This window comes from Colobus angolensis, unplaced genomic scaffold, assembly GCF_000951035.1.
Source record: "Colobus angolensis palliatus isolate OR3802 unplaced genomic scaffold, Cang.pa_1.0 Scaffold143, whole genome shotgun sequence".
Taxonomy (NCBI): domain Eukaryota; kingdom Metazoa; phylum Chordata; class Mammalia; order Primates; family Cercopithecidae; genus Colobus; species Colobus angolensis.
Genome location: NW_012114522.1, coordinates 1,751,378 through 1,778,802, shown reverse-complemented (window position 1 = coordinate 1,778,802; position 27,425 = coordinate 1,751,378). Strand labels below are relative to the sequence as shown.

At 54.8% G+C, this 27,425-nt stretch overlaps 1 protein-coding gene across 5 annotated transcripts in view; it reads right to left on the bottom strand.

Annotated features, from left to right (window-relative positions):
* ABLIM2 (actin binding LIM protein family, member 2) overlaps positions 1-27,419 on the bottom strand; it is a 194,076-nt gene extending 166,657 nt beyond the window's left edge. For all 5 annotated transcript variants that reach the window (XM_011935390.1, XM_011935391.1, XM_011935392.1 and 2 more), the window contains exon 1: positions 27,366-27,419. In XM_011935390.1, coding sequence (XP_011790780.1) covers positions 27,366-27,375 — 10 coding nt within the window. In that variant the 5' untranslated portion in view covers positions 27,376-27,419. The remainder of the gene's footprint in view (positions 1-27,365) is intronic.
* Positions 27,420-27,425: the final 6 nt, after the last annotated feature.

Below are 27,425 nucleotides of genomic sequence, written 5' to 3'. Positions count from 1 at the left end.
CCAGCACAGCAGCCTGCACCCTCAGCGCGGCAGCCTGCATCCCCAGCGCGGCAGCCTGCATCCCCAGCGCGGCAGCCTGCATCCCCAGCACAGTAGCCTGCATCCGCAGCGCAGCAGCCTGCATCCCCAAGTACAGCTGTGCTGGCTGAGCTCAGGCCTCAGAGTGCCTGAACATCTCTCTGGGGAGGTGGGGTGTGCTAGCAGGATGGCTCAAGTGACACAGGCGGGACCTGGTTAGAAAGGAAACGGTGTGCATGGTCCCATGAGGCTGCAATCATCCCCCCGATCACTCATGCTCACCCCCTCCCCAGCACACAACCCTTCACTCCCTGACAGCCCAGCACTGTGGCTGCCAACCATCACGGGGGCATGGATGGGGTACAATTACTCACATCTTCGTTTCTGAACACTGCTTAAAAGCTGAGAAGTAATGAGATCAGACCCTGAAACAGGGTCAGGCGGGAGAGATTTTCACTGAGACTTAAAGCAAGGAAGACACCAGTGCTTTTTCAGGATTGTAAAACCTTAGGTTTAGAGGGATCTGAGACCATCCAGTCCCTGGAGAAGGATGTCCAGCCGTGGCCTCTCCTGAGCACTGGGCCCCCAGCCTCCCTCTGAGTGCTGGATGCCTCCATGGGGAAGCTTTGGGCACCTCACAGTCAGAAAACAGAATGCAGAAGGCCTGCTCACCGCCACCCTCCTTCACCGCCACTCCTGCCCCCTAGCAATGCGGCACATCATGAAGCAAGGCCCTTACCCTGCTGTCTTCCCTCAAGTAACTCAGTCCTGGGCCTGCAACAGGCCTCAACACTCCACAGCCCTGGGACCTGGGCCCAGCGACTGAACCTCTTAGAGCCTCAGTTTCCTCATCTGTAAATGGGGATACCATGGACTGGGTTGCAGGGAGACTAAATGAGATGATGCCTGTGAAAGTGCCTGGCCCCTACCCGGGCACATGGCGGGCACTCGGTAATTGGCATCTTTGTTCCCCAGTTCCTGACTCGATGGGTGTCCTGTCGCCGCTGTGACACAGTGCCACAGACAGTGGCTTAACAACAGGCATTTACTCTCCCAGGTTCTGGAGACCAGAAGTCCCGGATCAGGGGTTGTGAGGACAATGCAGGCTCTGGGGCTCTGGGAAGAACCTTCCTGGCCTCTTCCTGCTTCTGCTGGCGGCCGGCAATCCTCACGAGCCTCAGCCTGCAGCCACGTCACTCCAGTCTCTGCCTCCAACATCACCTGGCCTCCTCCCCGCATGAGTTCACATCACCTTCCCTCTTCTCCTTTCCCAAATCCAGCATGACCTCATCTGGATGAGTTCCATCCCACGGTGACCCTACCGCCAAATAAGGTCACATGCGGAGGTGTCAGGGCTTAACTTAGTGGGAATGCACTTCAACCCATAGTGGCGGCTTTCCCCTTTTCATCAGGAGACCTACACCCTGGTGCCCCAGCACATGTCCCCATTAAGGGAGCTTTCTCCCTGTCCCCTGTGGGGCATCTCTTCCCCTGCCCCCTCCTGCCTGCCAGTCCGTATCTCTCCTGGTAGAGACAGGAGGTCCCCATCCCACCCTCAAGGGCCCTCCACTCCTTGCCAGGCTAGCCTCCCAGTCTCCAGCACACAGTGTCCTCTTTGGGGCACACCAGGCCTCCCAGGTTGAGAGCAAACTTCTGGTTTTGGATCTGCAGATCCCAGCCCGGCTGGAGCTCCTCCTCGGGTCTCACTCTCCTCCTCCTGGTTCTGGATCTGCAGACCCCAGCCGGGCTGGAGCTCCTCCCTGGGTCCCGCTCTCCTCGCCCCTCATCCCTCTGTGCTCTGCACACGTCCAGGCTGCCCAGCTCCACCTGGGCCCATGCCCTGGCCACCCGACAGCATCTCTGCAGGACAATGAGCATTGCAAATGCCCCTTGAGAGAGCGATTCCCAGAGCCCCCTGAGGTGTCAACAGGGAGCTGACCACATGGAAACAACCCAGGCAGGTGATGGCTGGGCTAGTTAGGCAGTGTCCCTGTCCATACCACAGTCCTGAGTGCCACTAACACCAGTGCATTTGTCCATGGGGGGAGCACCTGTCAGGTGCCAGAGCAAGGCACATGGGGACATGGGGGTCTCATCATGCATGAAGCTGGCAGGTTGGGGGGGGTGACAAACAGTGAACAGTGACATGAGTGCCCTCTGTGGCTGCTGCGACTGCCGTGGGCACTGGCGGGCCGAGGGCCTCGTGAGGACAGGACATCCGCACCAAGCACTGAAGGACACAGCTGAAGAGGGGATGGAGGTGCAGAGGCTCCGAGACCAGGCGGAAACAAAGGCAAGCGGAGGATGTTGAGGGGCCATGAGGGAAGCCTTGAAGGCCCGGACTAAGCATGCCAACTCCCTTCCAGAGGTCTCAGGCAGCCCCAGGGCAGGGTGAGCACAGAGACACAGTGAGAAAATCCACCAGGGAGGATCGGAGGCTATGGTGCTGTGTCTCCCTGTTGAGAGGTGCCACCCCTCCACCACACCCTGCCTTCTGTGCCCAGGGAGGCCCAGGCCGGAAACTGGGCCGCCTCCTGCTGCCCCTCCCTCTCCACACCCACAGCCCCTCCACACACAGCTCGGCCCAGCCCCTGTCGGCAAGAAGAACGCATGCTAAAACCAATAGCGATCCATCTCCCTGCCTGCAAAACACAGACCACACGCCCTGTCGGCCTCCTGAATCAATAAAGACAAACAACCCAACAGAAAAATAAGCAAAGAAAGGGACAGGAAATTTACAGAGACACAAACGGCCCAGAAATGTATGAAAATGCTCTCAGGCTCTGCAGCCCCAGGAAGGCACGAAGCGCCCCCTTTTCCCATGGTCTGGCAAATATTTAAAAGACTGACAGTGTCCTGAACTGGGCTTGGAGGGACCAGGGATGAGGGACTTGTGCCTTTTTGGTACAGGTAGAAATTGGGACAGCCACTGGGGAGGGTGGCTTGGCAGAAGGCATTTCCATCCAACAGTTCCTCTTCCAGGAATATCCGTTACATGTCTATTTGCATGTGGGTGCAAAGACATATGTGTGAGAATTTTAATCTCCACTAGGTGCACACAAGGTGTGCTAAAATCTGAAAGTATTTGGGAGCCAGTGGGCCCCGGGTGCCTCTGATGGGCACAGTGGCAAGGACCCAGTATCACTGAGGCAGGCCCTCGCCCAAAATGCTCAGCCAAACCCAGACATGAAGAAACAGACCAGTCCTAATGGTGGGACATGCCACAAGGCCACAGGTCTGGACTTTTGAAGTGTGTCCATGGCACAAAAGAAAGACAGAAAAGGAAAAAAGGTAGGGAGAACATTCCCGAATAAAGGCTACTAAGGACAACGACACATGATAGCCAACTGCAATGCATGATTCTGGGTTGGATCCTGGAAGAGAAAAGGTAAGCAAATACCTGCAACGGACACCTGGGGGTAACCGGGGCAGCCAGAAGGTGGACATTGCACAGGCCTTGCTAGTGATATGTGCTAACATATTGCTATATCTGGATGCCTGTGCTCCCCAAATTCATGTGTCGAAGTCCTCACCCCCAATATGAGGGTGTTAGGCAGTGAGGTCTTTGGAAGGTGATTAGTTCATGAGCATGGAGGCTTCATGAATGGGATTAGTGCTCTTACAAAAGGGACCTCAGAGAGCTCCCTCGCCCCTTCGGTGTGTGAGGACACAGTGAGAAGACGTCATCAATAAACCAGGAAGCAGCCCTGCCCAGACACTGAATCTGATGGTGCCTTCTTCTGGGACCTCCAGCCTCCAGGACTGTGAGAAATCAATGCCTGCTGTGTACAGGCCACTGGGCTGTGATGTCCTGTGAGAGCGGCCCCCATGGACGAAGACAGACGCACTCCAGGAGCACAGATGATGCGGGTTCCGAAGGACTTGGCACCCAGCCTGGAGGCCGGCATCATGGGCAAGGGGCCTCTCAAGGCTGACACGTTTCCTCCTCAGCACATCAGGACAGTAAGAGCTCCCGCTTCACAGGTGGTGAAGAACCAACGTGGTGAGGAATGAATAAAGCAGCTGGTGGAAAGTGCTGTGCGTGGGGCCTGGCACCTGGTCCCTGCTCTGAGGTCACCTGCCACGGAGCTGCTGACAAGACCCTTAAAAACACGAGTGCGTACGTGCTCACCCACGTTCACAGCAGCAGAATCTCCACCAGCCAAGCGGTGGAGACGACCCTTGCGCCCATAGACATGAACAGATGGGAAGACGTGGTCTATACGGACGACGAAATATCAACTCAGTCCTAAGAAGAAGCGAAATCCCGACACAGGCGACAGCCTGGATGGCTCTTGAGGACACCGTGCCCAGTCCCAGAAGGACAAATATCACAGGACGTCACTTCGATGCGGTCCCCAGAGTTGTCAACTTCATAGAGATGGAAAGTAGAAGGGTGGGTGCCAGGGGCCGGGGAGTGAGTGTTGAAGGGGACACGGCTTCCATTTGGGAAGATGAGAGGGTCTTGTGGATGGATGGTGTTGCTGGATGCACAGCACTGTGTAGTGTATGTGTTTAGTGCCACAGAATGGCACACTTAAGAATGGTCTAGATGGAAATTTAATGTACCCATAGTACCACCGTTTTTAAAAATGATGCCAATAGATGCTCTCTGTGCCCAGGGCAGCAAAAATCCAAACTAGACATGGGGGAAGGGCTCTGCTGGACCTGGTGGGGGCCTCGCCTTCTGCACCCCACGTGGCTGACTTTGTGGGTCAGTGACCTGTTGCCCACCTGATTCCCCGGGACCCACCAGACAACTCGTGGTCTGCAGGGCATCTGCCAACAGCGCCACTGTCTGAGTCATGCTGACGAGGCCGAGGGAAGCGGAGGAAGGAAGGTGCATGACATTTTCCCACTCAGTGTGGCTAAATGTACGTCTCACTGCCTAGTGCCATGTCCCGCCACGTGGCCTCGGGTCCAGCTGCAACTCTCCAGAGCACACGGCAGGGCCTCCCCGCTTAGGCCTCAGGAAACCAAGGCCTGTCACTCGCTGCTATGGTCCGAATGTTTGTGCCCCCCGCCCCCAAATTCGTGTGATGAAATCCTACCTCGCAAGGCAATGTATTAGGAGCTGGGCCCTCAGGAGGTGGTTAGGTCATGAGGGTAGAGCCCAAAGAGCTCCTTGTCGCCTTCCGTGGGAGGATACAGTGAGAAGGCCCCATCTATGAGGAGGCGGCCCCCAACAGAGCCCACTCTCCACGCCTCCATCTGGGACTTCCAGCCTCCAGAAGTGTGAGAGTCCAACGTCTGCCTTCATAGGCCGCCCAGGCTATGGTATTTGTCACGGCAGCCGGGCTGACTCATACACTGACGTGGGCACTGCTCAGACCCTTAGTCCCCAGCAGGCGATGGGACCCCCCCACTCTGCCTCAGGGGCTCACTGGCTCGGGGGATCCTGAGCCGGGCGAGACAGTCCCTACTCTGGGAGTCCCTGGTCAAGGAAGGCAGACAGAAAGTTCATGAATCCCGGACAAGTGGACAAGCCCATGCCTCGCAGGGACAAAGACAGTGGGGGCGGCTGAGGGCCCGGGCAGTGGCCACAGGCAGTGCTCCCATGGGGCAGGCCTCGGGCAGGGGGCGTCCCACGAGGGGAAGAGCCTGTGCAAAGACACAGGGCTGGGGAAGGGCCTGGCACTCATGGGAGCACCTAAGAGCTCAGCCTGGCCGGGCACAGGGTGTTATGAGGAAGTGATGGGAGGTACAGTTGGCGAGATGCAGCCACATCGCAGTCCCTCAGCCAAGTTGTGGAGTCGCTCCCTGTGCATAGGTCTCACAGGCCAGCCTGACACAGTCCTGCCCTCAAAATGCCCCCACCAAGTGTCAAATGGTGCAGCCACTGTGGAAAAGTAGGGTGGGCCCTCGAAAACTTCATAGAATGGCCATTTGATCCAGCAGTCCCACTTTCTGGGTATCTACCCCAAAGAACAGAAAGCAGCCTCCCTAGGAGATACCTGCACACCCATGTTCATAGCAGCCTTAGTCACATCAGCCAAGAGACAGAAGCTGCCCAGGTGTCCTTCAGCAAATGAACTGATAAACAAAATGCGGCCCAGCCGTTCAGTGGAACATTATTCAGCCTTAAAAAGGAGAGGAATTCTGACACAGGCTATGACATGGATGACCCTTGAAGACATTATGCTGAGTGAGATCCCAGTCACAGAGGGCGAATAGTGCAGGATTCCACTGATAGGAGGCCCCTAGAGTTGTTGAATCCACAGAGACAGAAGGAATGGGGATTACAGGGGCTGGGTCAGGGAAAACGGGGAATGAGTGTTTAATGGGGACACAGCCTCAGTTTAGGGAGATGAAAAAGGTTCTATGGGTGGACAGTGATGATGGCTGCATCATCATTCAACCATGCGAATGGACTTAATGCCACTGAACGGTATACTTAAAAATGGTTAAAATGGTAAATTTTAGGGTGAGTGTATTTAACCACAATAAAATATAAAATTTATAAATACAAAACAATCATATGGAACCAAAAAAGAGCTCATATAGCCAAGACAGATCTAAGCAAAAAGACCAAAGCTGGAGGCATCATGCTACCTGACTTCAAACTATACTACAAGGCTACAGTAACCAAAACAGCATGGTACTGGTACAAAAACAGACACACAGACCAATGGAACAGAACGGATATCTCAGAAATTAGACCACACATATACAACCATCTGATCTTCAACAAACTTGAGAAAACAAGCAATGGGGAAAGGATTCACTATTTAATGAATAGTTTTGGGAAAACTGGCTAGCCATACGCAGAAAGTTGAAACTGGACTCCTTCCTTATACCTTATGCAAAAATTAACTCAGGATGGATTAAAGACTTAAACGTAAAACCCAAAACTATGAAAACTCTAGAAGAAAATCTAGGCAATACCATTCAGGACACAGGCATGGGCAGAGATTTCATGACAAAAACATCAAAAGCAATTGCAACAGAAGCAAACATTGACAAACGGGACCTAATTAAACTAAAGAGCTTCTGCACAGCAAAAGAAACTATCATCAGAGACTGGGTGCAGTGGCTCATGCCTGTAATCACAGCACTTTGGGAGGCTGAGGTAGGTGGATCACCTGAGGTCAGGAGTTCAAGACCAGCCTGTCCAACATGGCGAAATCCCATCTCTAATAAAAATACAAAAATTAGCCGGACGTGGTGGTGGGCACTTGTAATCCCAGCTCCTCGGGAAGCTGAGGGCAGGAGAATTGCTTGAACCCAGGAGGCGGAGGTTGCAGTGAGCTGAGATCACAGCATTGCACTCCAGCCTCAGCAACAAGAGCGAAACTCTGTCTCGAAAAGAAAAGAAAACTGTTATTAGAGTGAACAGACAACCTATGGAATGGGAAAAAATTTTTGCAATCTATCCTTCTGAGAAAGATCTAATATCCAGAATCTACAAGGAACTTAAATAAATTTACAAGAAAAAAACAACCCCATCAAAAAGTGGGCAAAAGACATGAACAGACACTTCACAAAAGAAGACATTGATGTGGCCAACAAACATGAAAAAAGCTCAACATCAATGATCATTAGAGAAGTGCAAATCAAAACTACAATAAGATACCATCTCACACCAGTTAGAATGGCAATTATGAAAAATCAAGAAACAACAGATGCTTGTGAGGCTGTGGAGAAATAGGAATGCTTTTACATTGTTGGTGGGAATATAAATTAGTTCCACCATTGTGAAACACAGTGTGCTGATTCTTCAAAGATCCAGAACCAGAAATACCATTTGAACCGGCAGTCCCATTACTGGGTATATACTCAAAGGAATATAAATCATTCTCTTATAAAGATACATGCATGTGTATGTTTGTCGCAGCACTATTCACAATAGCAAAGGCATGGAATCAACCCAAATGCCCATCAATGATAGACCGGATAAAGAAAATGCAGCACATATACGCCATGGAATACTATGCAGCCATAAAAAGGAATGAGATCATGTCCTTTGCAAGGACATGGATAGAACTAGAAGCCATTATCCTTAGCAAACTAACACAGGAACAGAAAACCAAACACTGCATGTTCTCACTTATAAGTGGGAGCTGAACAATGAGAACATATGGAAACGGGGAGACGAACAACACACACCAGGGCCCGTTGGAGGGGTTGGGCGAGGGAGAGCATCAGGATAAATAGCTAATGCATGCAGGGCTCAATACCTAGATGATGGGTTAATAGGTGCGATAAATCACCATGGTACACGTTTACCTATGTAACAAACCTGCATGTCCTGCATGTGCATCCCAGAACTTAAAATAAAATGAAGAAAAAAAATACAAAACAAAAGCAATGCCCCCCATCTGGTGAAGGAAAGAGAGAATGTGGTCAAACACACCACAGGGAGCCATGCAGTGGGATCCTACACGGCAGCTAAGACATCAGCCATGGCAGGGGATTTCATGCCAGGCAGGAACTTTGTGAAACAGTGCCAGGGGAGGACTGCATCGTGCACCACCCAGAGGCGTGCATGGTGGGGAGCATGGCGGAAAGACGGCAGTGGCACGGGGGCCTTGCCTGCATGTGGGAGCCACATGCAGCCTCTCTTTAACCAGCTGCCCCTTCAAAAACAAACGCTTATTCTGTCCGTGACACCGTTACTCCCATGACTACTGCTACTGCTGCCCGTGACACCGCTACTCCCGTGACCACTGCCGTCCGTGACACCGCCACTCCCGTGACCACTGCCGTCCGTGACACCGCTACTCCCGTGACCACTGCCGTCCGTGACACCGCCACTCCCGTGACCACGGCCACTGCTGTCTGTGACACCGCTACTCCCGTGACCACGGCCACTGCCGTCCGTGACACCGCTACTCCCATGACCACGGCCACTGCCGTCCGTGACACCGCTACTCCCGTGACCACTGCCACTGCTGTCTGTGACACCGCTACTCCCGTGACCACTGCCGTCCGTGACACCGCTACTCCCGTGACCACTGCCGTCCGTGACACCGCTACTCCCGTGACCACGGCCACTGCTGTCCGTGACACCACTACTCCCGTGACCACAGCCACTGCTGTCCGTGACACCGCTACTCCCGTGACCACTGCTACTGCTGTCTGTGATACCGTTACTCCCATGACTACTGCTACTGATAATGGAAGCAATGACGATAAAATCGACCCCAGAGAATACACAAGAGGGCAGTGACTCAGGGGAGCTGGGGCCTCCTGAAGGTCCCATGGATGCGAGCAGAGAGTGGCACCCAGACACATACAGAAGGAGGGAAGGGGCTGATAACATTCAGAAAAGAGTGCAGTTACCGCAGCTCCTGAGTCAGGGTGGGGTTCAGGGCAGGGAGGTGGCTGCCAAGAAGAGCTCTGAAGAAATAGAAGCTGGACCAATGCAGAGGAGGCCCGGCTGGTGTGAATGGTGTTTTTCTAGAACTCTTACTCATTAAAATCCACGGTAAAGCCTGCAGCTGTGGGCTGGTCTCCAAGGCCACTGAACCTGACCTCAGGATCACGTGGACGCTGCCCCTGTCTCCAGCCCCTGACCTGCCCTTGCCTTCGCCTCATCTGTCTAGATATTCTCACCATCCTGCAAGTCATCTCCAGGTAGTGGGAAGGGCCCGGGACTGGGAACAGAGAGCCCTGAGCTCACATCACAGCCTTGTCTCTTCCTGGTCACGTGACCTTGGCCACCCCCTCTCCCCAACCCCCAGAGCCCTAAGTATTTCTAAGAATTCTGGAATCACTCTAAAGAGATCACAAACATTGAAGTGCCTGGCCCTGAGCAAACAAAAGCTATAATCTTATGGATTATAAGATCCACAAGTCCAAGCCCGACATGACCTGCAGTTAATTACCAGCCCCTCTTCCTCCTCGGCAAACCACAGCCACACACGCCTCCTTCACGGCTTTCCCCGCGGTTAGCTTCCGCTGGCCTGAAGCTCACAGGCCCCAGGGAATGACCTTTGCCAAACACATTCACCAACATTTGAATAATTTAACTTCCATAAAAGGGGCAGGGAGGCTATGCTTAATATTAAGCATAGATTATGCCTTTTTACTTTTTATTTTGTAGAGATGGAGTATGGCTACGTTGCCTAGGCTAGTCTCAAATTCCTGGCCTCAAATGATCCTCTGGCTTTGGTCTCCCAAAGTGCTGGGATTACAGGAGTGAGCACATAGATCTGCTTCTAATATCAGCCAGTTATGCTTGATGTTAGGAGCAGATTTATGTGCAGATCTGTCCATAGGAGACCTATTTGGGAGGGCGATTGTAAGTTCTAAGTAAAAGGAGAATTTGCAACCAGTGCTACTTGCCACATTGTAGCTAGGGTCCCCTCTTAAAATTTCATATGTCCACCTGTGTGGGGCCAAATGCTCCACCTGTACTTCAAGTAGAGAGAGAATACACGCGCCTTGGGACTGAGAAGAGGGGGAGGGGCCCCCAGCTCCCTGCAGGAGCCCACCGCAAAACCTAACCATGAGTGCAGAGGGGAACAAGCCGCTTGGCCATGTCATCCTGGGGCCAGCAGGGCGCTGTGACCAGCCCACCTCCCTCCAACTGCAAGCCCAGCCTCTAGTGGCGCAGCTGTTTGAGTTACCCTGAGTCAGGTGGTACCATGGGAAATAGAGGGTTCTATTCCTGGCATAACTAACCCTCTTTCCTAGATCTGGGACAGCAAGGGCCGGGACACTGCCCGGGTCTCCACACCGGCTCGAGCCCCTCCCAGAGTGTCCGGGTCTCGCAGTCTCTATGGCACCGACCCCCACTGCTGTGACTGCCTGCTCCCAGCTGGTTTCTCCCGCTGCCCACACTGGCCGAGGGCATGGACTCTGCCTCACCTCACTGCCCCAACATCACCCCTGGGGCCAGCACTGAGGGTCCCAGTGCCCAGGGGGTGCACTGGCAGAATCTATTATGACGACTTTCCACCTTCAGGCACAGAGGGCACATGTCCTGGTCACCTGGCTTCCCTATTACCCTCCCTGGCCCAGCAGCTAAAGAGCCACTAGCTTGAACAAGATGCTGCTAAGCCTCAAAACAGGTGCCCAACCCAGCCCTCCGCTGCTCTTGAGTGAAATTATGACAAGGGCTGTGGGTGGGCTGCATGGGCTCGCTGGGGCCAGCTGCTGAATGGTGCATTGGGGCGCTGGCATCGCTAATGTGTGCTTGTGACCACAGGGTGGCACAGAAGGGGACCAGGGCTCCTGAATCGGCGGCCTTGCCCTTGACGGTTCTCACTCTTCCCCTGCACAGTTGGACAAAGCTGTCACTTCCTGCAATTGTGCAGCACCAACTGTCCCCTCTCTGGACCCTGCCCTCCCCGAGGACACCATCCCTTTCTGGTCCACGAGCCCTCAGTGAGGACGCCAGCCTGGCCCGGCCCTCGAGGAACCTCAGGTCTGGGGCAGGTAGGAGGGCGAGGAAAATAGCTCAGTGAACCAGAGGGGAGGCACAGGGATGTGGCCTTGACATCTGTTCCCTGAACACTCTCAGCCAGCCTCCCTCCCCCATGCAAGCCCCCCGCTTCCCATCTGCAAAGGCCCAATCCTCCCTTGATCCTGGCAATAACGGCTCTTATCCTTCTTGTCCCCTTTCTTCATGGCTATATGTCTTGAAAGGGGTGCCAATGTCAACAGTGCCCAAACTGGGGCGGGGAGGGGGGAGGCGTCTGCAAATGCATCTCCTAGGGCCTGCCCAGCTCTACCACAGCATCCCAGGCTGAGGACCAGGCATCTGCGTGTTGTACTGTCAGGGGTCTCCGCTCCTCTAAGGAAAGAGCTTCCCCCAGACACGACTCCCAGGGCCCCCAGGCTGGGTTCCCTACACTGTCACTGAGCACGTACTACCAGCCAGTTGCTACAGGAGGTACCAGAGGACCATGGTGCACAAAAGGCAGACAGCACTGTAGAGCCCTGCACCCTGCACCCTACCCAGGGCCTAAGGTCAGGGCATGGATGAAGTTCCTCAAACACACCCCCTCCCTCCCATGTCAGGGGCTCTGCATCAGCTGTCCCTGCTGTCAGGTATCCTTCTCCCACTGCTTTGTCTGGCTAACTCCTACTTGGTTGGATGTCACCTCCTTCAGGAAGCCTGCCAGGATTTCTCTCTCAGGCCAGGTTCACTTTCTCTCTGGCCCCACAGCCTCCCTCCGAGAAGTGCTTTCACAGAGTGTCATCACTTACTGCATGCCTTCTTCGTTGGCTGGGTGCTCCTGGAGGGAAGAACGGCCTCCAGTGCCCGGCCAGAGGATCAACGTGCTCCAGGGAACACACCACCTCTAGCCTCCCCGCCAAGCCCATGGACACTGCCTGGCTGCGTGTTAGAGGACATGGCTGCCCGTGAGACCTGGGGTGGGGCCAGGCCTTTGCAGCAGGCTGGGGGGTCTTCTGTGAGGGGTATCCTTCCTGGTGTCTGTCTCCTCAGGGAGTGGCAGGTCCTCACTGAGGAAACAGGTGCTTGGAGGGGAGGACTCAGGTCCCAGGAAAAACCACCAGCCCCTACCCTGAAAGCTGCCCGTTGGGGGCTTCCCAGGTCAATACCAAGTAGGGGCTAGCTGTAACCTGATGGTCCCTTCCCTCCCAAATCCAGAGCAAAGTCCTGCTGGGATCTCCTGCTGGGCCACAGGGGTACCTGGCAGAGCTGGGGGGAGGGAAGGGATCAGGGCTGTGAGCAGAGCCTCAGGGGTAAAGCAGCCCTTGGTGCTGGGGCAGAAATTCCTGGCAAAATCCTCCTTCTAAGTTGTTAACCTCCTAGGAAGCCGTGGGTCACATTTTAAGGAAGAAGAGAGTTTCTAAGTCCCTTCCAGAATCCGCATCCACCCCCTACGGCTCCCCAGTGAGGTGATGGCACTGCCCCTCATGCCCAGGGCCACCGCTGGGGGACCTGTTCTATTTGAAAGGCAAGGTGTGGAGGAGAATCACAAATATGCAGACAGCACATAAAACGACTCCCGCACTCCCGCACTGAGCTGAGAGAAGGCTTGTGAAAGCCTGGCAGGAAGCTGACCCACATTTAATGCAGATTATGGAGGGAGGGAGGGTGCCATTCAGCTGAGCACAGGGTCTGGAAGGACACAGCCCGAGCTCCAGTGCCAGCCTGATGGCTGACATGGGGCAGTCTTCTCCGTGTCACTTTGCCTCTATGTCCCCACCTGTAAAATGGAGAGTCACAGCTCCCCACCCCGCCACCTGGTGTGGAGAGGAGTCACAGAGGTGACACAGTCCGTGCTCAGCCCGTGTTATGACCCTGCTATGCTGCTGTCTATACCAGCCGCCAGGCACCGTTTTATCAAGAAGCGTGAGCTCTTTGGAAAGCACAAAAATGCACCATCCGCAAAAGGGATTTTTTTTTTTTTTTTTATCAGGCACATAACTCTTTGTTCCCTGTTGCCCTTAGAATTTGAAAGAACCCGTGGGGAGACACGCTGTGGCGAGGCGGCGGCACTGAGTGGGTGTTCTGAGAGGCAGGCATGCCAGTGGGAAGCCCACCTCCCATCTTTACCAGCCGTGTGACCTGGGGCAGGTCGTGCCTCCCGTCTTATCCAAGCATCCTCATCTGCAAATTGCGAGCAGTAACATCACCCCACAGGGCTTTGTGGTGTCAGAGATCCACCTGTGCAGCCTTGCTCCCATGCCCCGTGTTGCTAGGTGCTCTGTAAATGGCAGGCATTGATTTTTTTTTTTTTTTTCCTGAGACAGTCTCGCTCTGTCGCCCAGGCTGGAGTGCAGTGGCATGATCTCAGCTCACTGCAACATTCGCCTCCCAGATTCAAGTGATTCTCCTGCCTCAGCCTCCCGAGTAGCTGGGATTATAGGCACACACCACCATACCCAGCTAATTTTTGCATTTTTAGTAGAGGCAGGGTTTCTCCACGTTGACCAGGCTGATCTTGAACTCCTGACCTCAGGTGATCTACCCACCTCAGCCTCCCAAAGTGCTGGGATTACAGGCGTGAGCCACTGCACCTGGCCTTTTTTTTTTTTGAGATAGAGTCTCACTCAGTCACCCAGGCTGGAGTGCAGTGATCTCAGCTCACTGCAACCTCTGCCTCCTGGGTTCAAGCCTCCACAGGAGACCTATCTGGGAGGGCGATTGTGAGGGACTGCCTCAGCCTCCTGAGTAGCTGGGATTATAGGCACACACCACCATGCCCAGCTAATTTTTGCGTTTTTAGTAGAGGCGGGGTTTTGCCATGTTGGCCAGGCTGATCTTGAACTCCTGACCTCAGGTGATCTGCCCACCTCGGCCTCCCAAAGTGCTGGGACTACAGGCGTGAGCCACCGCACCCGGCCAGGTATTGATATTCATTAGACAAATCCATCACTCCCTTTGGGTCCCGCTCTGCTCAGCGCCGAGGGTTCCTGAGGTTGCCGGCGCACCCAGGATATATTTAGCTCTCTGCTGGAGCCCTGCTGGGTGCTAGCATTCCAGCTGAGGACATGAAATCTCAGACCAGCTCCTAATTTCTCATTGGCAACCATGGATTTCGCTCCAGAGCAGAACTCCGTCTCTTTTATAACCGAAGGCTACATTATCCCCCGAGGACACACTCGTGTACACACACACACACACACACACACACACTTGAGATCCCTGTGCTTGTAACATGTCAATACCACTCACAGCCCTAGCTCAACAGTGAAAGTCCACCTCCCAAAATAGAGAATCTCAGAGCAAGAGGACCTGGCCAGCTGCCGGGGAGGCTGACAGCTGCTTCCTAATGGAGTGTCCTTGAGAACTAGTATTGAGCAAACCCGCCACTAGTATGTCCTTAAAATGAATAAGCAGTGAAAACACAGAACAGCAAAGCATTAGGAACAAAGGAAAACTGCCCGTGATCCTAGCACATTTTTTTTCCAAGATGTTTTTCTGCATATTTTGCAGACTGTAAAAAATGATGTGTCCTGTATTCGTCTACTACCAGCCTTCACACACAGTTTATTCATGCTTCATAATATTTTTAATGCACAATATTCCATCTTTTATCAGCAGCTCTCAAAGCGTGGTCTAGGGAGGTCCTCAGGACCCCATACAGGGTTTGGTGGTCAAAATCCTTTCAATAACAACACTAAGATATGGTTTCCCTTTTCACTGTCACTCTCTCCTGAGTGTGCAATGGAGTTTTGCAGAGGCCACATGACATGCGACATCACTACTGATTTAACTCAGGGCAGACATCAGAATCCAGCCATCACCTACAAAGCCAGATATTAACGAGATTTGCAAAGCTGTAAAGCAGTACCTCAGCTCACTAAAAATGCTCTTATGTTAACATGCAAAGCAGTCATTGTCTTTTTGCAGTTTAACACATTTTTTATTTTTCAATTCTTATTTATATATATTTTTTGAGACAGGGTCTCACCCTGTCACCCAGGCTGGAGTGCAGTGGTGCAATCATGGTCTCCCAGCCTCAAGCGATCCTCCTGCCTCAGCCCCCAGAGTAGCTGGGACTAGGCACATGCTCAGCTATTTTTTTTTATTTTTTGTAGAGGCGAGGTCTCACTATGTTGCCCAGGCTGGTCTTGAACTCCTGAACTGAAGTGGTCTGTCCACTTCAGCCTCCCAAAGCACTGGGATTACAGGTGTGAGCCACCGTGCTGAGTCAACAAATATTTTTTTTAATTCTGTTTTAATTTTGAATACAATAAATATCAAGAAATATAATGCACATAAGCAAAAGCTCTCTGGGGTCCTCGATAATTGAGCCCTGAGGCCCTAGAAGTTTGAGAAGTACTGCCATGGATGGACAAGAATTTCTGTAGCCAGCGTTCTGTGGTTGGACATTTACATTGCAGAGTATGTAGCCCCTGCAATGAATGGCTTTTTATTTCTGAATTCATGTCTGTGTTTCAGAACCTTTCTTCCGAATAGATTCCCAGAAGTCACATTATTCCATCAAAAGGCATGAATGTATTTAAGACTCCACACGTTTCACGTAACTGTTTCCCAAAAGACTGGACCAATTGATATTCCTGTCCACAGTCTGTGACAGGATCTAGCTCCCGGGATGTTTAAATTTAGCGAGTAACATTTTTTTTTTAATCCTATGAGAAGTCATTCTCACTTTCTCATCCATTCTAGAGACCCCACAGGGAGAAGAAAAGGTATCGACCCCATAAACAGGATGCACCAAGAGACTACCTGTGCCAGGCTGAGTAATGCCTCCCCCAGAAGATACCCACATCTAATCGCTAGAACCTGTGACATATATAGTTAAACAGGGAGGGGTCTTTGCAGACGTGATTACATAAAGGGTCTAGAGACTGGGAGATGGTTCTGGATTCTATGGGCGGGCCGTGAGTACAATCTCAGGAGTCCTCATGGAGAGGAGAGAGCGGGAGACGACACACAGAGGGGAAAAGTCACGTGAAGATGGAGCCAAGGGAGGTTTGAAGATACTGCCTTGAAGATTGGAGCAATGTGACCACAAACCTCAGAATTTGGCAGCCACCAAGACTGGAGGGGCAAGGACTGAGCCTCCCCTGAGCGCCTGTGGGAGCTGCCGGCGCCAGGTTTAGCCTCTGACACTGACATTGAATCTCTGGCCTCCAGAGCTGGGAGGAAGCGCCTTCTCTTGCTTTAAACCCCCGGGCTTGTGGTCACTGGTGACGGCAGCCCCTAGACACTCACAGGTGGCCTTTGCCCGGCACTCCAGTTGTGCCACCTTCCCTGAGTGAGGCACGGAGCTGCACAAAATCCTTTCTTTAATGTGTGAATCACCCTTTAACCACCAAGTCAGCCTTAGGTCCAATATCCCAGAAGAGGGGACACGAGTCAGGACCCAGCTGGAGACCAACCCCAAACTCTGGTGTGGTTCCCTGAGGCCTGGGTGGGCAGGCACCAAGGGACAGTGGCCTGACCTTGCTAGGGGAGAAACCCTCACCAAAGCCCACGATGCACACCTTCCTCGGCAGAGAAGGGGCTCGGGGTGGCAGGAGGCAGGGGGAGAGGGAGAAAAGGAAGAGGCAGCTGCGGTGCAGCAGCAGCTCTCCTGCAGCGGCCCTGGGCCGGGCAGGTTCTGAAGGGCCCAGCATGTCTGGAGGGGACAGAATGAGCTGGTGGATGAGAGGGCTGCAGCTGCAGGTGACCTAAGCAGCACTGAGGTCCTGGGGAGGCCTCCCCACTGGATTCCAGAGGGGGCTCTGGGCCTACAGTGAAGCAGGGCCCACAGGAGGTGAGGGAATCACTCAGGACAAGGGGGTGCCATGGTGCACCACGGTTAGGAGTGCAGGTTCTGCAGCTGGCACGGTACTTCTCAGCTGAATCAGCTCAGGAGAGTTACCTAATTCCCTGGGCCTCTGTTGCTGTGAAGTGGGAATACTGATAGTCCTGAGCAAGGAGATCTGATGTAAGAATTACAGGGTGAAAGCACACCACAGTGCAGGGCCCCGGAACGGTGCTGGGTCCATGTCGGGGAACCACGTAAGCCATTCCCCCGTGGGCGTGCACAGCAGAGTCCCGCTTGCCTGGAAGCAAATGCTACATCCCAAGGTGTCCACTGCCCTAAACCACACATGGGCTCAGAGTTGGAAAGATCCTCTAGGAAAAGCCCAACCCCAACAGAGATGAGGCCACGGCTCAGGGAGTGCATGGCCTGGGCTGGTTTCGGGTCCCCCGCCTCTCCATTAGACCACCCCTATCTCCTCCCAGAGTTGCTTCTGCACAAAGAGACCCAGGCTCTGCAGGCACCAGGGAGATCAGGCCACGCCATGACCCGGGATCTAGAAGTACCAGGGAGAGTCCAGCTGTGCCGAGGCCCAGGGTCTCCAGACACCAGGGAGAGTCAGGCCACGCTGAGATCTGGGGTCCCCAGATACCAGGGCAAATCCAGTCAGAGTGTCAAGGGTGCACGGCTGGGGCCTTCTGGAAGCTCCAGGGGAGATCTGCTTCCCTGCCTCTTCCAGCTTCTAGGGGTACCTGAGTTTCTGGGTGCGGGGCCCCTCCCTCCACCCTCAGAGCCAGGCGTGGAGACTTCTCTCTCCTCTCTGCCGCCTTCCCTTCTCTGGGCCTCCTGCCTTCCATTAGCGAGAAGCATCAGGCCCCCGAAATCCAGAACAGTCTCCTTGTGGCAAAATCCTTCACATAGTCACATCTGAACAGTCATTTTGCCACACGAGGTCACATAGTCACAGGGCCTGGGATTAGGACACGGGCACCTTTGAGTCCACTGTTCAGCCCCCGACACCATCCAAAAGGAGGTATTTCAGAGAGGGCAGCTCCCAGCTCCAGGCTGCAGAGCAGGCGGGAGCAGACGCAGATCTCCGCGGGAAACCCCAGCGTGGTCTGTGTCCACCAGTTCAGAGCAGGGAGGGAAGCGGATGGCCTAAAGATGGGAAGAAAGCTTCATGGAGCCCCTGGAGTCTGGCAGAGTCTTGAAAGGGAGAGGAGGAGGGACTCCAGGAGAGTGGGGGCAGACAGGCGGTGACAAGAAGAATGCAAGGCTGTTTAGGGATCAGGGCAAAGACAGCACATAGTAGGTGCTTAATAAATAGTCATGGAAGGACAGGAGAAAGATTTTGGAAGAGCTCTGAGCCCTTGCGGGGGTCTGTTGACTGCTGGACACAGAGGAGGCCTGGACCTAGGCTGAGACTTCCCCAGCACTTCACACTCAGGACTGGCCCTGCGCCCAGACAGGACGGGGCCTATGGAGAAAGACCCCACATAGCTGGTCCCTCTGTGGGACGATTCAGAGGCTCCCAGTGGGACTGAGTCCCCAGTTGCCAGAGTGGTGCGCCCCATGAAATGCCCCTTCCTGGCTTCCCCTCCCTTCCCCCTCTCACTTTCCTCACACCTCCCTCATGCTTCCTGGGGTCACCTCCCAGGTAAGCCACCTGCACCCAAGTTCCAGCTGCACCTACTCAGGGAGCCTAAATGGAGACCGCTGTGGGGCAAAGGGGCTGGACCATCATGAGGGCATTTGAAACGTGGCTGCCAGGTTGAAGGTCTGGATGATCCTTGGAATTCTTCATTCTAGGCACTTCGTGTCCAACTGCAGCATCAACTGATGTCATTTTCCATGTGCGATCCTGGGGACATGGAGGGCCGTAGAAGCAGAGGGTCAGAGACGGGCCAGGCTGTGAGTGCTTCACCCGGACTGACGGCAGACAGATGAGGAGGCCATGCCGAACAGGGGACGGAGTTCCACCCATCACTCATCCTCTACCCCTTGGGTGTTCACAAAATGCCTCCTCTCATTCCACCCGAGCGGCTTTCAGGGGAGCCAGTACAAGGCCCCGTCGTGCCCTGAGGACAGATGCCCGCGGGGACAGAGCCAGCATGCTAGCTGCAGTGACACTGAGCACTTTTCTTGGTGTGCTGGCTGGACTCACGTTGCCAGATCATCTAACTCGTCACTCTAAACACAGAGAAACCGAAGTCTCAAACTTCCAGCACAGGATGCGAGCTCCGTGCAGGAGGCAGGGGGAGCCACTGTTGCTGCCTGGGATGGGGACTGCTCAGTAGAATGCAGCTAAAATGAAGCTTCCAGCTGAGACTGATGACTCACAAGACACCACACCTCCTGAGGATGCTGTGCCGAGAAGAACTGGGAGCTGGGCGGCTCTCTGGAGACGGTGCTCCTCCTGGCACTGGGCTGCAGCCTTGTAAACAGGACTGAGATGGGACTGGCAGGGGAGACAGCAGGACCAGCGAAGGGGAGGGGAAGCTGTGAACCCAGGCTAGGGTGTGGCCGATGATGCCAAAGCGGCTCCCACAGGGTACGACGTTGGGTTTGTCCCCAAACTGTGAAGGGTATTTACAGCTGTGACAAAGCCCACCCTGCCCGTTCCCTGGTGCCTGCTGTGCCCAGGCCCTTGACTCTCACTCAGCATCTCTGAGTCTATAGTAACCCCTCAAAAGCAGCTGTCATCACCCGTACTTTTTATGTGGGGAAACCGAGGCAAAGGGCAGTTAAGCAATCTGCTCAGAGAAGCACACAGCTAGCAAGGGACATTAGGGGCCAGAGCCCAGGTGTACCCAGCCCCAAAACCAACGCACCTTCTGAGGCACCCAGACTGCCCCCCTCACGTTTGGAACTGTTCGGCCAAGGGAAGTGGCACGAAGCCACGCAGCTCGCAGCAGACCTGTTTGTTCTAGGCCTGGAAGCTGCTGATGGCAGGAAGTCCCAGAGCCAGCCCTGGAACCCACAAGAGCCAGGTGCCAAATCCCCAAGGACCAGTGAGCACCCCAGAATCCAAAACCCCCTCCTCCGCCCCAGTCCTTCCCACAGACACGAGAGACCCAGCTGCCCTCCCAGCTCGAGCTCCAGGCGGACATCCACAGAAGCCGCTAACCCGCAGGTGTCGAGCACCTCCCTCCACGCCAGAGACCCTTAGCGTGAGGCCCAAGTACTGCTCACCCAGCCGGGAGCACCCCGAGAGCCAGATGAGAAAGGCAGGTGCAGCAGGGCAACCCGAAATGGTGGCCAGGCCTCACACCCAGACAGTGGGTGGGGTGGGGCGGTGGTGTCAGAAGAAAGCAGGGTCACCCCCTGAGGATGGCAGTGGCCCTGTTTTTACAGATGGGTACACTGAGGCACAGAGGGATGATGACTTGTCCAAGATCACAGAGGTCTAGGCGAGGGGCTGGAGACGCTGTTGGGCTGGGATGTGTAAGCAGCGGGAGAGGTACTGCCTTCAGTGGAACAGATGGGCCCTGGGGGGATGGCAGGACTCGGGGTGGAGGTAGGGGAGCCGGACCAGAGGGTCAAGGGTCCGGGGGGGCGCATGGGCTCAATGTGGTGAAAATCTTTCTCAGGCCCAGGCTATCTGAGGGTGAGTCACAGGGGCCATGCAATGACCCCAGGCAGGAACCCCCATAGGAGGTGGGTTTGGGTCTAGTCCTGCCTCCTGGCTCTGTGCTGGCAGGTCCTGCACCTGGAAAACGGGAATAACACACCATGGCCCAGGCGAGAAGATGGACTGTGTGACACCCCCACCAAGAAGCACCATCACGATGCCCCCAAACAGGCCAGCCTTCATCCAGACCACCACTCAGCTACACGTTATGAGGCAGCAACAAATCCCCCAACGCAACCAGCTAAAGCATGCAGGCCGGGGACAGGCAGACAGAGCCCGCCCAGCCGGGGAGACGCATGTCTGTGGCTGAGTCGGGCACACTGGGGTTCAAATCCCAGCTCTGCCATTTACCAATCACGTGACACCAGGTGCCAGGTGGGACTCGCAGGCATTTCCTCCTCCTTAGGCAGAGATGGCACCTGCCGCTCTGAGCAGCGCTGCGAGGACCCCAGGAGGAAACCTATATGAGCATCTGGCCCAGGCCCCAGGGCGCACTGGATGAGCCACCGTCTCTGCGACATTTAAGCCTGTCCCACCTGGGTGCTGCCTGACATCCTAGACACCCTGCGCAGCCCTGGCGATGGAAACATTCCTTGAGTAAATTAAGACTGCTCCACTCGGGTTGCCCTGCGCTGGGCGTGAGCCTCAGAGGTCTGCTCTTTTGGGGCTTCCCCGGGACTGGGGCAGCCGGGTCCATCATGCGGGGACAACTGCAGGACCCATGCGATCAGCCTCAAGCACTAGGAGCTACCCCAGGACATGACCCATGTTTCCCTATCGCAACTATTTTTACAAGCTCTGGGAGCCTCTTCCATGTGCCAGGCAGAGGCTGATCAGCTCATGGGACCCTCCATCCCTACCGAGATCCTGGGGAGGGGCAGCAACGGAAAGAAGGACACAGAGGTCTGATCTTTGATCACGCTAGCAAGTGGCAGGGGTGGGTGTGAGCCTGAGACCCCACTTCAGGGTAGGTTTTACGGAGCCCTACCTAGGCAGAGGCACAGCCAAGGGGTGCAGCAAGGAAGGCCCCTGAGTATCTTTGCAGGGAAGGGGCTGTGGAATCCAGGCTCTGGGGTTGGTAGATGGCATCAGGCCAGCAGCCTGGTCTGGCTTCAAGGACAGGCAGTGCCTGCTTAAAGGGCCAGCGACAAGACAGGTCCCTTCATCTCCCAGTCTTGCCAATTTCCTCTTGCGAGCTCAGAGGTCTCTCATGACCCAGATGATGCTCTGGAAGCCCAGGGTGTGGGCCAGGCAGCTTTTCCATGAGTCAGGGACACATACCTTTTTCTAGGACAGTAAGATTGGACTTTCCAAGAGTTCATCAAACTCAAGACTTGATTCCAGAAAATATCCCATCTACCCCCAAACTATCTCATTGACAGAAACCATAAAGAGTCAAAGGATCTTGGGTGGCCATGTTAGGAAGGAACCCTGCACATCACGGAAGAACAGGGCAGAGCTTGGGGGTGACCAGGCTAAGCAGAGACTACCAATGTCTGGGTAACAGCAGTCCTCTCCAGATACAATCTCAGATGAATTTCTGGGTCAGGAGGGTCTGGCTTCTGCTGCACCTCATTCAGAGCGGCATCACGCAGGGAAAGTTTGGGGCAGTGCAGCTGCCTGTGCTAAGCTCCCTCAATGCTGGGAGACACCACCATCCCACGCAGCAGACAGTGGCCGTGCAGAATGGAATCGCCAGACTTCTCCTGGAGTCATGGGTTTCTACCAGCGCGTGCCCTTCTCAGAGCTGGAGGCAGAGTGTGCCCTCTTCTTTCTATCTGATCTTTCAGTACAAAAGAAAAGGGCACACAATGAAGAAAACTTGGAAAACACATGGAAAGTAAAAAGGTGCAGAAGAGGGAAAACTTGGTTCCTTCTCCCACCACTTATAGATGGGCACGGATGGCACTTCCACACATCGCCTCCCTCACTGTTTTTGTAGAGTTGACATCCTATATGACATACAATTTTGTCCTCAGCTGTTTTGCTGTTTTCTAAATTAAACTTTTCTTTTTTTTTTTTTTTTTTTTTTTGAGATAGAGTCTTGCTCTGTTGCCCAGGCTGGAATGTAGTGGCGCGATCTCGGCTCACTGCAACCTCCGACTCACTGGTTCAAGTGATTCTCCTGCCTCAGCCTCCCGAGAAGCAGGGACTACAGGCACACACCACCACACCCAGCTAATTTTTGTATCTTTAGTAGAGACGGGGTTTCACCACATTGGCCAGGATGGTCTCAATCTCCTGACCTCGTGATCCGCCCGCCTTGGCCTCCCAAAGTGCTGTGATTACAGGTGTGAGCTACCACGCCCTGCCAATTAAACCTATTAAGCATTGTCTCCTAACATTAGAAATTCTTTACATACGCAGTTAGTTCTTCACATGCATAGTAACTTCATATACATGTCTTCCCCACCGCCCAATTAGAATGTAAGTTCCAGAGAACATAGATTTTGGGTTGTTCTCGTCCATTGCTGAATCCCAGGGCCTGGAGCAGTGTGGGCTCACGTATTAGTCTGTTCTCATGCTGCCAATAAAGACATACACAGGACTGCGTAATTTGTAAAGGAAAGAGGTTTCACAGACTTACAGTTCCGCATGGCTGGTGAGGCCTCACAATCATGGCGGAAGACGAAGGAAGGGCAAAGGGATGTCTCACACGGCAGCAGGCAAGAGAGCGTGTGCAGGGGAACTGCCCTTTATAAAACCACCAGCTACTGCGAGTCTTAATCACTACCATGAGAACAGTCTGGGAGAAACCACCCCATGATTCAATTATCTCCAGCTGGCTCCGCCCTTGACACCTGGGGCTTATTACAACTCAAGGTAAGATGTGAGCGGGGACACAGCCAGACTGTATCAGCTCATAGTAGGTATTTTGTGCGTCTTTTGCTGAATAATGAGTGAGTGAGATGGAACAGATGGCTCATATTCCATCACTGACTTCCACGGTTTGGTGGTTTCTAACTTGTTGTTGTTACTAGTAAGGCTGAGATGAACGTTTCTGTGGCTACGTCACTGCCCATTCTGGGATTAGGTGGAGAAATGTGTCTCTGTTCCAAATACTAGGATCTGCACCATCCAATCCGAGGATTAGGGCTCAGGTTTGGGTTCTGCCACATCCTCTCCTTGGCCCTGGGCAGCTGCTTTTCCTTCCCTAAGCCTTGGTTTCCCTCTTTGTGCAGGTGAGTGGGCTTGGGCTGGAGCATTCCTCACATCCTTCCAGCTCCATGATCCTAAGAGCAACATGGAAACAGAAGGCTGAGCCAGCCACCAGGCCTCCCTTGGACCCGCACCCCTGTTACGGACTGAATTGTCTGAATTCAGGTGCTGAAGTCCTAACCCCCAGTACTCCAGGATGTGACTATGCATGGAGACAGGACCTTGAAGGAGGCCGCTAAGGTGACATGAGGTCATGAGGGTAGGCTCTAACCCAGTCTGGCTGGGGTTTTCTTTTTTTTTTTCTTTTTTTTGAGACGGAGTCTCACTCTGTTGCCCAGGCTGGAGTGCGGTGGCGCGATCTCGGCTCACTGCAAGCTCTACCTCCCGGGTTCACACCGTTCTCCTGCCTCAGCCTCCCGAGTAGCTGGGACTACAGGTGCCCACCACCACGCCCGGCTAATTTTTTGTATTTTTACAAAATACAAAAGTAGAGGTGGGGTTTCACCGTGTTAGCCAGGATGGTCTCGATCTCCTGAGCTCGTGATCCACCTGCCTCGGCCTCCCAAAGTGCTGGGATTACAGGCTTGAGCCACCGCGCCCGGCCTGGCTGGGGTTTTCATAAGAAGAACAGATTAGGACACACACACACACAAAGGGAGGACCGTGCGAGGACACAGGGAGAGGGCGGCCATCCGCAAGCCAAGGACAGAGGCTTTGGAAGGAAGTAACCCAGCTGACACCTTGATCTCAGACTTCTGGCCTCTAGAATTGGCAAAAAAATAAGGAGCCTCTGTCCACCTGGGGGAATCTGACCTGCCAGGCCAGCGGCTGCCCAGGGGGACATTTAGGCTCAGAAGGAGCACAGGCCTTGCTCAAGGATCTGGTGCTGACTGGTGGCAGACCTGGCACTGGAATCCCCCCCACCCCGCCCCCTGCCCCAGCTCAGGTACCTTCCTTCACCCCACTCCCAGCTGACCCGCCTTGTGACCACGTGGGCTGCAGTGAGATGAAGCTACACCACACTGATCGTCACCTGCTGGGCTCACCATGTGTGGACTGGCACTACATTCAGAACTAAAGGCCTGCCCACCATACTACTGGGGAAACTGAGGCAGGGGGAGCCCCACAGCTAGGGTATTGCTGGATTCGGATCCAGGCCTGTCTGGTACGAGACACCATCTCCTTCCACCTTGCCATGTGCTATATAAACAGTCGCCCCGGCCACCTGAAATCAACAGGCAACAAAAGTATGGCAACTGCATGGCCTCAATCCACACCCGGGTCATCTTGGAGGCTCCCTGTGTCATGACACTGAAGATGCACACACAGCCCAAAGGAATGGGGAGCCTGCAACCCAGGAGGGTTAGACAGGTCGCCGTGGGCTCTAAGCCTCCAGCCTATTTGGGCAGCTGGAGACTGGATGAGATGATGCTCAGCCCCTCCTACCAGTGCTGAGCTCTGGAATACTGCCAGCTGGCGTGGGGAGGGCCACGGGGGACCTGCCCTTGTTGCCCTCGTTGATGATGGAAGCTCCTGTCCTGCCAGATATACACAGTGGCTGGACATTAGAGCCCCATGCCAGGGACAAGGGACCATGCTGTCTGCTCTCCCCCACTGTGTGGGTGGGAATGCCTGCTGTGCACATCATCGGCTGGGGACAGGGCTGGGCAGGGGCGACAGGTGGCCCGGAGAGCAGATACACTGCCAGTTCCAAAAGGCTGGATTGATTCAGAGGGGCTGGGCTGAACTGGCCACCCAGCAATGACCATCCCAAACTACTGAGGGCCTCCCAGGTGTGGGGCTCTTCATGTCGTACATTGTCCCCTCCAGGCAAGCAATGCTATTGCTCTTACAGGTCAGGAAGCCAACAAGCTCTGGAAGGTGCCACCTATGCCTAAGACCACCAGGCAGCCACCATGGTTCAAACCCCAGTCACTGCCCCCAACTGCCCCAGTGCCCCCACACCTCTTCTCGTCAGATGCAGACGAGAGATGCCAGCACTGCTTCTGAGGCTCTCCCTGATGACAGGGGGGACCACAGGTATCAATTATGGCCACAGGAAGCATAAAATTACTCTGTGTGCACCCAGCCATTATCCCCACCTGCCATTAGATAAATGTGTCTGGAGGTTCTGCCAAGTCTCAGGGTGCCCTGCTGCCCAGCCACCCCCAGATAACTAGGTTGGCCATTTCAGAAATCCTCTTCCAAAGGGTTCTGCCTCCGACCGCCGCAACCGCCTGCCATTGCTCTCAGCTACTCCCAAAGGCTCCCTGCAACGCAGTCCCTCCTTCCTTGGATTGAAGGGGGAGGGAAACAATCTCCCCAGGGAGGGGAGTCCCTGGCCCCTCAGCCCCCGCTCCCTTCTAGGCCTACAGCCCACAGGAAGCTCTTACTAAATGCACATTCTCTCCCCAGTCCGATCTCCCCCAGGGGAAGCGGCTGTCCCCATTGGTTTCTGCACCATGGCCAAGGGCCATGCTGCAGTCCCTGGCGCGACAGGCTTAGAGGAAAGCGCACAAGAGTCAGGGAGCACCGGGTTCGAATCCCTGCCCCCCTTCCTGAGTCAAGCAAGTGACTCAAGCCTGGTGCGCCTCGGGTCACACCCTGAAAAATGGGGTGACAGCTCTTCCCTGCCGGGAATGCAACCACAAGCCCTCAGCCCGGTGCGGGCCCCAGGAGGCTCTCAGATCCGGGCATCCTCAGGCCGCCTCCGGGGCTCACCGCCAAGGGCTCCAGTTCTAAGTCTCGGTTTCCCCCACAGCACAAGGCGCGGCTGGGCTCCAGCGCTGTGGGATTTTTCCAGCGCCGCACAGAGGCTGTCAGATCCCGGAGGGTGGGTGCGGCGGGAAAGGCAGCGGTGCGACGCGCAGGGACGAGGGGCTGGAGACGCGCAGAGATCGGGTCGGGGCCGGGTTTGACACAGGCGGTCCCCAGATCTGCTGCGGAGAGTCCTGGGCGCCGAGGGTCGGCCTGACGCCCCCAACCCAGGCGCTGCCGGAGCAGCGCAAGGGCGGCTCCCCCGGCTGCAAAGCCCCGCCTGTCATCTCACCTCTGCGTGCCTAGGTCTGCTAGGACCCCGGCTCTTCGCGCGGACCCTGACCGCTTTCTGCAGCCTGGAACAACCCGGACCCCCGTGAGAAGCAAAGAAGGGGCGCCTTCCAGACAGCCCGGCGCAGCCACACCGGCCGGCGCGCTGGGAAAGGATTCCCGGCCCCCGCCACTGAGCTAAGCGTTCCAGGCGCACGGCAGGAGGCTGCGCTCTGGCCCCTCGGGGCTGCAAAATCCTGGAGCAAAAGTTGGGTGGAGCCGCTGGGTGATTTTCCCCGGCGTTGCAGGTGCTGCCTCCGAATGACACCCAGCCCTTGCGGCGCCGCGATCCAGCGAGGGGACCCGCTGGTCCCTCGGTCCCCAGCACTCACCTGCACTCATCTCAGCAGCAGCTCGGAGTCGGGGCAGCCCGGCGCTGCGGCAGCCAGACC